The sequence below is a fragment of the Coregonus clupeaformis genome, chromosome 31 (genome assembly GCF_020615455.1).
Source record: "Coregonus clupeaformis isolate EN_2021a chromosome 31, ASM2061545v1, whole genome shotgun sequence".
In the NCBI taxonomy this organism is placed as follows: Eukaryota; Metazoa; Chordata; class Actinopteri; order Salmoniformes; family Salmonidae; genus Coregonus; species Coregonus clupeaformis.
In genome coordinates this window covers 9,781,317-9,793,181 of record NC_059222.1, presented here as the reverse complement: position 1 = coordinate 9,793,181, position 11,865 = coordinate 9,781,317, and the positions used below count along the sequence as shown (strand labels likewise).

Below are 11,865 nucleotides of genomic sequence, written 5' to 3'. Positions count from 1 at the left end.
TTTTAACATACTTCACCAGTTGTTTGTGCGGCTGGTCATTTTGGCGGTAGGAATGAGACAATATATCCACAGGAAAGTATAATTACATCAACTTTTCAAAGTGCTGGTAGTGCGTTCAGATTTCTATCACCTGAAGCATGCGCAGATCCATGTAAACATGTGCACGAGCTTGGCAAGTATGCAGGTATTTTTATCTCGGGTTTCCAGGCAACTGAATTTCTTGTTCTTTGGGGTTTTAGGCTGGGTTTCTGTATAAGCACATTGTGACAACTGCTGATGTAAAAAGGGCTTTATATATACACATTTGATTGATTGACGGACAGATAAAATATTATGTGTTTTTGTTCCGCAAAGGACAACACCAGAGATAAACTCAAGTCCTAAGGAGTTGGGATTTCTTCCCAGTCAGAGGCCAGTACACTGCCTTTGTTGTCTTTGCTCTTAAGAGTCCTGTCTGAGTTTGTATGTGTTTGACTCAGGGAAGCACTGAATGTCCTCCTTAGTCTTGCATGAGATTGCGTTTGACCGTTGAACATTCGGAAGAGAAATGTACAAACAGAGCCCCTGCTGCTGTACGTGACCTCAGCTCATACAGGTCAACATCATGAGCCCACTCTACGTTTCCCCAATGTCCGATCTATGGAGAGGGAAAAGAGAAAGAGGAAAATAAATAATTAGTAAGAGAGAAAAAGAGACAGAAACATAATATAATATAATATGCCATTTAGCAGACGCTTTTATCCAAAGCGACTTACAGTCATGCGTGCATACATATTTTTTTTTTTTTTGTGTATGGGTGGTCCCGGGGATCGAACCCACTACCTTGCCGTTACAAGCGCCGTGCTCTACCAGCTGAGCTACAGAAGACCACAGACAGGGAGATTGAGTACATATCCAAGATGCTTTTCTAAATCGCTGTATATGCATTGTTTCTGTTTGCGAGCTCATACCTGGAACTCCGCCTCTAGTCGTGACAGCAGCACGGCCTGCTCCACTGTAATGTGTTTGTCAATTAACGCAAAGGCAAGCACCACTGACTTCAGCTGGGTGATCACATACTCCAGTCCTACACACAGAGGAGGTCACACAAAGAATACTAGTACAGTAGTGTACAGTCTATTTAACTGAGACTCCACAATATTATGTGATCATAAACACTGGTGCAACTTCTGAGTGCAAAGCAAGAGCCTCTACCTGAAGTGGCCCAACAAACTGAAAATAGAGAGGATTCTCTCTCCATTTTTAGTCCATTGGTCTATGCAAGAGGCTGATTCCTTTAGCACCCACATACAGTACATAATCTGCACAAGTGCACAGGATGGGAATATCTCTAATGACTCTTAGATGCTTTTACCTGTCAGGGACCAGAGGTTATAGGAACCCAGGTGCTGGCGGAAAGTATCCATCGTCGCCTGTGGGATCTCTGGCCCTAGTATACTGGTGGAGGAGCCAATGACTACGTTGTACCTGAAAGAGAAAAACATTAATTCAAGTATTCTCAAGACAATGCTACAAATTTCTGTTTCCCTCCTTTGCTGAAGATGACAGGCAAATACGTAGACATGTCCAGTGAACTTTTAGTAAAGTAACTCACAGAAAATGAGTCAATGATCATCTTAAAGTGAAACCAACCGGTCTTCAATCCAGTTCAACACAGGGTCCCATTCATTATTCTGAAGCTCCACTAGAGATGGAGGCTCCTCAACTCTGTAACTGCAAGGAGACAACATACACACAGTTTCAATCCCTATGCAATCATACACATTAATGATCTGTATAAATAATTACTGATGGAGGGAACCTAAACCCCCATGCTACTACTAAGATCTCTGCGTACCAGATAGTGTCAGTCTCCAGATACTTGAGGGCAGCGGTGATCATTTGGTCCTTGCTGCGGAACGTAGGGTTATCTAGGGCTGTGTTGCAAAGAGTGGTCTGGAGGAGGAGAGAGAACAAATCTCAAATGGCACCCTTTTCCCCCATATAGAGCATTAGTTTGAATCCGGGCCCAAGTCAAAAGCTCTAGTGAAAGTAGTGCCCTGTATGGGGTACAGTGACCATTTCAGATACAGACAACATTAAGCATTGAACAAAAGTACTAAGGTAAAAGGTCATACCATATGCATGCTGTAGAACTTGAGCGTGTCTTTCTGAGTATCCCACTCATTCGCCACGGCTATGGCTAAGGCTTCATTGGGGGCTGTGAAAAGCTTTCCTCCTGGTGTCTTCAGTTTCCGCCGGTCCAGGTTTATCTCAAACATGCCACCTGCAGACCAAATATCAAGGTGAGAAAAAAAAGTGAGTTCTTAGCACTCAGACTTCATATTTAAATAATTTGAAGAGAGAAAGTCCCTTACTCTCCAAGTCCCGATACAGTACTCACCCTCTCCGTGGGATATGCTGACATCCTCGTAGAATTTCTTTCTTTCTGTTGATGAGAGCAAAACAAAGTCAACATGACAAGAACTGTGCAACCTCCATGTTGCATATAGCCAGGAACATTGTAATCCAGCAAGCTCTTGAAAGCCTTCTTGATATTTGATTAACAAGTCATTGGTACACCGCTTACCTGTGACAATGGAGTAGGATTTTGAGTTTACAGAGATCAGAGGGAGCAGCTTAAGAACTTGACCTCTTGGGCAGACAGTGGGGGGAGATAGGGCATGCCCCAGACGACTGTGCAATCTCACAAGATTCCTCAGCATCGTGTCAGTGACAGAGAGGTTTTAACAAACAAGTTTCCCCAATTGAAGTGGGGTTCAAACCTACAGTTGACTTGGCTAGCTGATCTAACGTTAGCTAACAGAATGCCGGATCGTGTTGCTACTCAAAATGCAGGACACATATTTGCACACACCTCTCACTACATCGCATCTTCATGCGTGTGGCATTTCGTGTTTGGCAGATTCGACAAAATTCCCAGATACATGGGAAATGTAGTTCCATTCTGGTTATATAATCACCCAGGATGCACGAGTGCCAGAGCGAAAAGAACTACATCCTCAAAAGTCCTTGACAGCGTTGCGCTAAATAAGCCAATGAGCAGCGCGCTTTTAGACTAGTGAAATCCCTTGGCTAATGAGAGAGGAAGATGCTGCTGCCTTATGACGCCCGCGACGAAGTCCATTTACTTTTCTGGAGCTTGGTGGTGAGGTGACTGAAGTATTAGATTAGAAGGGATTTGGATGTAGGTGAGCCGCCTCATTCGTGCTCTCTGTACCATCTTCCCACATCTATCGCCCGGACGGCCACTGACTGCGGTCGGTGTCCTCCCCGCGGTACCAGAACCATGCCTGTCCCCGCTGGATACCTCAGTAATACCCCCATGGCCTTCACATCCTCGGCCTCGCTTATCCCACCTCCCCTGATCAACACCCACCAGCCCGGGGTTGTCGCCTCGCTTCTCTACAGCGGCTCCAAGTTCCGAGGACATCAGAAGAGCAAAGGCAACTCCTACGATGTCGAGGTTGTTTTGCAGGTCCGTTGGATTTATGAAACTTTCATTTGCCAGTCAGCTGACGACTCAATTTGCTGACAAACATGTAAAAAACATAAAAATGATTGACAGCTTCCAGAAAATCAGCCTTAGAGCACAGTGTTGGCAGCTGGTTAGTAAACAACGTTACCGCCAGCGTCATCTTACACTTTGTCAGGGGTGTTCATAATCACCGGCCATGAAACCTATATGTTAGATGACCCTATCATTAATTGAAGTGACATTCTAGTGACGAACATGTCTGCTGTGCGGTAGGTGAGCTGGCATTAGTGAAAATGTTATTACCAGAATTTGATTAAACTGTGTTTTGATGCATCGTTGGCTTACATCATGACATAAATGGAAAGAAGTTACACATTAATTCCATTATCTAGCTAGTGAACATTTATATACTGTTTTCAAGTCTTGTGTTTCTTTCAGCATGTGACCATGGAAGACTCATGCTTGTGTGGGTACTTGAAGATCAAAGGGTTGACAGAGGTGAGAATGATTTACCTGATACTGAAAAGAGGTTGAATAAAGGTTGAATCTTACCCCTTTATTTTCATCATGGTTCTGAGTCCCAGCATAACTTGTTTCTCTTTCTCTGTTTTTTTCTTCTATAGGAATACCCCACTCTGACTACATTCTTTGCAGGGGAGATCATCAGTAGGAAGCGTCCGTTTCTAACCAGGAAGTGGGATGCGGATGAGGATGTGGATCGCAAACACTGGGTAAATCGAATATGTTATCATTAATTTAATTTAGCCTAATTCAATAATTTAATTTAATAATCTGATTCCACCCACGTTGCTCTGCTTTAGACCTCAGTGCCAAATGAAGTAGGAGCTAATCTTGCCTGGTAAGAATGTGGGGGCGTCATCCCCCTCATCAATGTTGTTTGTTTGCTGTTAATCTCTCGTGGACAGAATACATAAAGAAATTGTATTTTGACATCTGTCAAAAGTCCCTGGGATGCGACGACTAACGAGCAACAGTAGGCTAGTTCTAGTGTTTTGGTTTTCCGCCACTAGTTATTTGGTTGTATCAGGATTGGGTGAACGTGGTGCTTAAAGTGGGGGTGGAGATTTCAAGCAATGAGGGGATTCGATTAAGCTGGCCCAGGTGGGTGGACTTTGCACCGGGTGAAAAGTGATTGCATTTGTTTGGAACCAGGCTGCCTCCCGTGCGTGAGCCCCGTTCTGGCCGACGGGGAGGGGGGGGGTCTGATATCAGTAGATTTGTCAAGCAAGAACAATAGTTATGATTGTAAAACATATTGTACTGTTCCAGCAAAAGGACCCTGTGTAGTGTGGTGTTTTAACTATTTTCTATTTGGGCTCCAGGGCAAATTCCAGGCCTTCTACCAGTATGCAAAGACATTCAACTCGGATGAGTTTGACCATGAAGAGATGAAGAACTCTGACTACATCTTCATGAGGTGGAAGGTAAGCTCAAACCAGACTGCATGTTACCTATTCCTCCATTACCAAGGAAAACCTGAAACATGGATATGAGGTTTGGCAACATTTCCTCTATGTACAGTTGTTTGAATGATGTGCTAACTGTTGTGTTTTCCTCCTCTACAGGAGCAGTTCCTGGTCCCTGATCACACCATTAAAGACATCAGCGGTGCTTCCTTTGCTGGTTTCTACTACATCTGCTTCCAAAAGTCCACAGCCACCATAGAGGGGTACTACTATCATAGGAGCTCAGAATGGTAACAGGAGACTAAATACTAACTGGGTCATTCATAAAAATGTGATAAAACTGGTTCAGATGTAGCCAGGACTTGCTAACTTAGAACATATTCTTGTGCATCATCAGTTCTGATGCGTTTATTTTTTTCTCTAAATTAAGATTTGATTTGCTCAGGTTATCAGGGTCAGAATGCAGTTCATGCCCTAATTCTGTGGGGCATGAACTTGTGTGATTTCATTTATTTTTTTCAGTCAAGTTCAAAAGAATGAAGGGTTGATTTATTTGATTTGGGACTGGCCAATGCATCTCTCCTCTCCTGACTTTCCACACTAACTAGCACTGTCTGACTCTGTCTCCCTCAAAGGTACCAGTCTCTGAACCTCACCCATGTTCCAGAACACAGTGCAGCCATCTATGAGTTCCGGTGACCCAGGCATTGTGGCTCTGTTGGCTCAGGACTTTAAGGCCTGCAGAAGCTACATGAAGACTGAGAAGGACTGGGGAAGGATGGGTAGAGGGGGGGACATGAAAACTGTGTTGTTACTACTACCAAGAGGACATGCTTTTCTGTCTGAAATAAAAGGAAATGGAATGATGGATTTATTGATGGACAGATGGAAGCAGGTCTGTTGGACTGGAGCTTTCACGCATGAAGGGATGGACAGAGGGAAAGGACTGCTCTGCCCCAGTCAGGGCAGGCAGGAGCTTCAGTCATGTGGGATTGGGGCAGACACCCGTAGCAGTGTGATGCTTCATAATTTCTTCATTTGTTTTAACGTCTGATTTTAAAAGCTTGTTTTCTTTCACTCTGCTGCGTCAAGGTCCAGTCATGAGTTATGAAAATTGTGACTTCAGTCAGAGTCCTGGACTCGAGTACTACAACACTTATCTTTGGACACTATAAATAAATCTGGGGTTTCCCTCTTGCAACGGGGGATTTGTCTGCTTTTATCCAATTCTCATCTGAGCTTAACAGATATTGGACAAGGATTCTTCTAGCAGTCTGCTCTACTCTATCAAACGCTGGATCTCTTTTGAAGCTAAATGTCAGCGTGTGGAATAATGTTCTCTGATGTTTGAACTACACTGCATCTTTTGGATTGGAGCTTTAAAGACTTCATAGCTCATTGAATGACAGTGTTATTGTTTTATTTTAAATCTAGGCTAACTTCTGATTGCCTGCAAAGAGATTTTGCAAGTTACCTCTTCAGCTACCCGTTGTAAAGCTTCAGACGACAGAGTAATGACTGTATGGAGGTCTGTGCTCTGTGGAAAAGACTGAGGTGACATTCATGAGTGCTTGTGGTTCTTGTATTGTGGGTTTCATTTGCACATGTGTTTTAACTCCAGTGCAACACTTCTAATCCAGTATACATACGTAAGGTAACGCATAGGTCATGGTTGGATTTAAGATGGAATCATATGTTACTAGGCCCATGCAGTCAGCAGCATTTTACTTTTCACTCGCATTCATTAAAAGAAAAATAATTTGGTCTCAAACTTCTGTTTTCCTCAGGTGTCCATGCCCCTTTATCGTTAACTATGCAACATTATTCAACATCGTTATGCAACAGCAGCATTCTTGACTTCAACCATACACCTCTAGGTTTAAAAAACCAGATGTATTCTATATAATAGTATTAAAAATGTCTTATTAAAGGAAATATTTTGTCTAATTGCCCTTTCAAGCACTACCCTTCCACATTTGCCCTGTCCATGCAATGGTGCCATCTTTTTAAAGCTTATCAAAATGTATTATACCAGTATGTGTGATTATGGACAGAAAGCAGATTGGTGTGGCCTGACTGGTTGTGAGGGATGGAGTAAATCATATCAAAACCCCTTATTTTGTATATTTCTTTCAAGACTGTTGTATGAACTGTACTGCACTGACATACTAGTAATGGGTCCTGTTCTTTATATTCCTCCATAAAAACATACAACGAACTAAATGTTATTCTGGACAAGTACACAGAGTATGCTCTTTCCATGACAGAGTGACCAGGTGAAAGCTATGATCCCTTGTTGTCACTTGTTAAATCCACTTCAATCAGTGTAGATGAAGGGGAGGAGACAGGTTAAATAATGATTTGTAAGCCTTGAGACATGGTTTGTGTATGTGGGCCATTCAGAGGGTGAATGGGCAAGACAAAAGATTTAAGTGCCTTTGAACGGGGTATGGTAGTAGGTGCCAGGTGCACCGGTTTGAGTGTATCAAGAACTGCAATGCTGCTGGGTTCTTCACGCTCAACAGTTTCCCGTGTGTATCAAGAATGGTCCACCACCCAAAAGACATCCAGACAACTTGACACAACTGTGGGAAGCATTGGAGTCAACATGGGCCAGCATCCCTATGGAACGCTTTCGACACCTTGTAGAGTCCATGCCCGGACGAATTGAAGCTTTTCTGAGGCAACTCAATATTAGGAAGGTGTTCCTAATGTTTGGTATACTCTGTGTATTCTTAGCCACATCAAGGTCAAGAATGCACAGCTGGATAACCGCTTTTGGCTCCCTAGCTGTCCTACCTACCTAATACTACCCTCTAGTGGTGACACCGGTTTGAAGTAGAAATGTAAGGTTTCGGGTAGGGATGTCCCAGGGTTACTGGATAGCACTGGCCAATGTTGCTGTCAATAGTTTACAACAGTCTTCTGGGTCATAACGAAAGAAAGGATTCCAAGGCTAAAAAACATTCCTTACCCCAGGAAACGTCAATGGGTGACTATACCGTACAATAAAGAAAAAGGAGCACTCTGTTTCTGCACAGATCTGTTCATTTATTGACGGGACAAACAAGCAGGCGTAGGTTTTGGCATCATCGTCTTCATCATCATCGCCTTGGGGGTCAGTGAAACTAATATGTAACCATTTCCAATGCCTGATTCAGATTCTGTCTTTCTTAGATTAATTAACCATAAAGTACACTGCTTCATAGATATCCCCTCCTGTGCTGTGCTGTGAGGAGAAGGAGCGCTGCAGTGTACTGAGTTTCCTGAAGTCCCACACGGAGATGGAAGGACCGGGCGAGGAAGAGGGCGGATGGCGAGAGGAAGCGAGGCATAGATACTGTATATAGTGAACAAAATTATAAACGCAACATGTAACATTTTGGTCCCATGTTTCATGAGCTGAAATAAAATATCCCAGAAATATTCCATACGCACAAAAAGCATATTTCTCTCAAATTCTGTGCACAAATCTGTTTACATTCCTGTTAGTGAGCGTTTCTCCTTTGGCAAGATAATCCATCCACCTGACAAGTGTGGCATATCAAGAAGCTGATTAAACAGCATGATCATTACACAGCTGAACTTTGTGCTAGGGACAATAAAAAAGCCCCTCTAAAATTTGGATTTTTGTCACACAACACAATGCCACATATGTCTCAAGTTTTGAGGGAGCGTGCAATTGGCATGCTGAATGCAGGAATGTCCACCAGAGCTGTTGCCAGAGAATTGAATGTTGCCATTTGCCTCCAATGTCGTTTAAGAGAATTTGACACTACATCCAATCGGCCTCACAACCGCAAACCACATGTAACCACGCCAGCCCAGGACATCCACATCCGGCTTCTTCACCTGCGGGATTGTATGAGACCAGCCACCCGGACAGCTGATGAAACTGAGGAGTATTTCTGTCTGTAATAAAGCCCTTTTGTGTGGAAAAACTCATTCTGATTGGCTGGGCCTGGCTCCATGGCTGCGCCCCTGCCTAGTCATGTGAAATCCATGGATTAGGGCCAAATTTATTTATTTAAAATGACTGATTTCCTTATATGAACTGTAACTCAGTAAAATAGTTGAAATTGTTGCATGTTGCATCTATATTTTTGTTCAGTATATTTAGAAAGAAGGCCGCAAGGTGCAAACCTGTAATACAAGCCGAGTACTTTCTCCTTTGAGTCAAATACAGGAGAGAAATGCATGTTACGTGCCTGAAGATCCTGAGCAATTGACGGATAGTGAACTTGAAATTGATCCTGACAAGTGAGGAGAAAGAACCTGTGTCGTGAGGTGAAGGTTTCCGAGCAGGGTCTGACTTAGTGAGTTGGAGGCCCCAGACAGAAGCCAGTCTGTGCACTGTGCACCTGCCAACTTTCCCTCAATTCGCAAGTGGCTGAAACTGTCACCAGAGAAAGAATCTGAATGAAACAGCACCCCTCTGTCTTACTATGTGTAGCCCATGTATCTGATGCTGTCTGGCGAAAAAAAGAGTATGACATATCATACTCTTTTTGACCAGATAGCATCAGATCCACTGGCTACACATACAGTGCCTTCAAAGTATTCACACAATCACTCACACCCCTTGACTTTTTCCACATTTTGTTGTTACAGCCTGAATTTAAAATGAGATTTCGTGTCACTGACCTACACAAAATACCCCAAAATGTCAAAGTGGAATTATGTTTGTAGAAATGTTTATTAATTAAATGAAAACTGGAATAAATCAATAAGTATTCAACCCCTTTGTTATGGCAAACCTAAACAAGTCACATATGTTGCAAGGACTCACTGTGTGCAATAGTGTTTAACATGATTTTGAATGACTACCTCATCTCTGTACCCCACACATACAATTATCTGTAAGGTCCCTCAGTCGAGCAGAGAATTTCAAACAAAGATTCAACCACAAAGACCAGGAAGGTTTTCCAATGCCTTGCAAAGAAGGGAACCTACTGGTAGATGGGTTAAAATAAAAAGCAGACATTGAATATCCCTTTGAGCATGGTGAAGTTAATTACACTTTGGATGGTGTATCAATAAACCTAGTCACTACAAAGATACAGGCATCCTTCCTAACTCAGTTGCCATAGAGGAAGGAAACTGCTCAGGGTTTCACCATGGTGGTGACTTTAAAACAGAGTTTAATGGCTGTGATAGGAGAAAACTGAGGATGGCTCAACATTGTAGTTAGTCCACAATACTAAACTAAATGCAGAGTGAAAAGAAGGAAGACTGTACAGAATAAAAAATATTCCTAAACATGCATTATGTTTGCAATAAGACACTAAAGTCAAATTAACTGTCCTGAATACAAAGTGTTATGTTTGGGGCAAATCCAACACAACACATCACTGAGTACCACTCTTCATATTTTCAAGCATGGTGGTGGCTGCCTCATGTTATGGGTATTCTTGTCATTGGCAAGGGAGGTTTTTAGGATTAAAAAAAAAACCAGAATAGAGCTTAGCACAGGCAAAATCCTAGAGGAAAACCTGGTTCAGTCTGCTTTCCAACAGACACTGGGAGACAAATTCACCTTTCAGCAGGACAATAACCTAAAGCACAAGGCCAAATATACACTGGAGTTGCTTACCAAGACGACATTGGATGTTCCTGAGTGGCCTAGTTAAAGTTTCAACTTAAATTGGCTTGAAAATCTATGGCAAGACTTGAAAATGGCTGTCTAACAATGATCAACAACCAACTTGACAGAGCTTGAAGAATTTTAAAAATAAGAATGTGCAAATATTGTACAAGCATTAATACCACTGGCAGCTGTTCAGTATGGCTTATATCTGGCATGCAGTCCATGATGACAGCAAAGTGTTTTGCCTTCTTAATCTTCTCAACATTTGCCTCTTTTTGTGCAACCAGAGCTGTCCGTTTATTTTTGGATACTCTTGCTAAGATAATGATAACTTATTTCAGGATTTTCAAACTTTCTCAAACGTTCACTCATTACAGGGTCAAATTGTGCCATTAGCTCCACCTGCCCAATGAAGTTTCCATTTCTAGGCTCATGAAGATTCTCTAAGTGGCAACGAAAGACCTTCATTCACCCAAATGACAGACAATGGCAAGCAATCTCCTCAAAACCATCTTCCAGTGATTTACCTGAAGTGCCATTAACTCCTGGTTGATCGCGTCAATGGTTGTTCCGGTTTTACATTTTTCCGCAAGGTGGTGCCAACTCTCCAAGTTTTGTAAATGCTCAGTACAACGCTCATGCGCTTTCAAGTATGAACATGTATGCACTCACTAACTGTAAGTCGCTCTGGATAAGAGCGTCTGCTAAATGACTAAAATGTCAAATGTCAAATGTAAATTGGTCCCGATATTCTTCCAGCAACGAAAACCCTCACTGCTCAAATTAGTATATTTTCCCCCAAAATGCGTCAATAAAAACTAAAAGCTGCATCAGCATTACTTGAATACACCAGCCATGTCAGTGTATATTTTTTAATCGGTTTATCATAACTTTTTCATAGTTGTCACTACTAAATCTTAAAGGGACTGCGTCCCCACTTTGAGGGAATACAATATCTCTGATCTGTTTTGGCCCCTTTTTTGACAAGATCACACCTCTGCTGCATCATCACGTCAACACACAGTAGGTCCACGTGCTGATCTCTTTGTGACTCTGGAAGATCAAGGGCTAGGGGTGAATCAGGCTCTGAATCCGAATTTGCTAATCATCATAGTTCTGATGATGATTAGTCACCGACAGCAGCAGAGGCAGTAATGCTACAGGTTAAAGTGCTAGCTAGGCTAATGCTAGTGGTTGTTGAAGTGCTAGCTAGGCCTGGGCCTGTCTCTGGGCTCATCATTGTGTCCTCTACCTTGACGACGAAGGTAATATTATCATGTCTTTTTACTGTTAACTTCGGTAATTTTTCTGTTAAAATTTAATTTCCTTATTTCATTTTTTCTCTGACCCACTCTTCTGAAAGCTCTCATCAC

At 42.5% G+C, this 11,865-nt stretch overlaps 2 protein-coding genes across 2 annotated transcripts; one reads left to right on the top strand and one right to left on the bottom strand.

Annotated features, from left to right (window-relative positions):
• Positions 1–274: 274 nt before the first annotated feature.
• Positions 275–2,876, bottom strand: LOC121548005 (ATP synthase mitochondrial F1 complex assembly factor 2-like). Its single transcript, XM_041859408.1, has 8 exons — positions 2,570–2,876; positions 2,384–2,428; positions 2,118–2,266; positions 1,838–1,935; positions 1,633–1,713; positions 1,355–1,467; positions 951–1,066; positions 275–637 (listed from the first exon to the last, which is right to left on the bottom strand). The coding sequence occupies exons 1-8, from the start codon at positions 2,703–2,705 to the stop codon at positions 500–502; spliced, it is 876 nt and encodes a 291-aa protein (XP_041715342.1). The 5' UTR covers positions 2,706–2,876; the 3' UTR covers positions 275–499.
• A 216-nt stretch (positions 2,877–3,092) lies between these two features.
• Positions 3,093–7,018, top strand: LOC121547510 (glucose-induced degradation protein 4 homolog). The gene is made up of 6 exons (XM_041858832.1): positions 3,093–3,478; positions 3,917–3,976; positions 4,102–4,209; positions 4,822–4,923; positions 5,065–5,195; positions 5,541–7,018. Exons 1-6 carry the CDS (start codon positions 3,290–3,292, stop codon positions 5,602–5,604), a joined length of 654 nt encoding a protein of 217 aa, XP_041714766.1. The 5' UTR covers positions 3,093–3,289; the 3' UTR covers positions 5,605–7,018.
• The last annotated feature ends 4,847 nt before the right edge of the window (positions 7,019–11,865 follow it).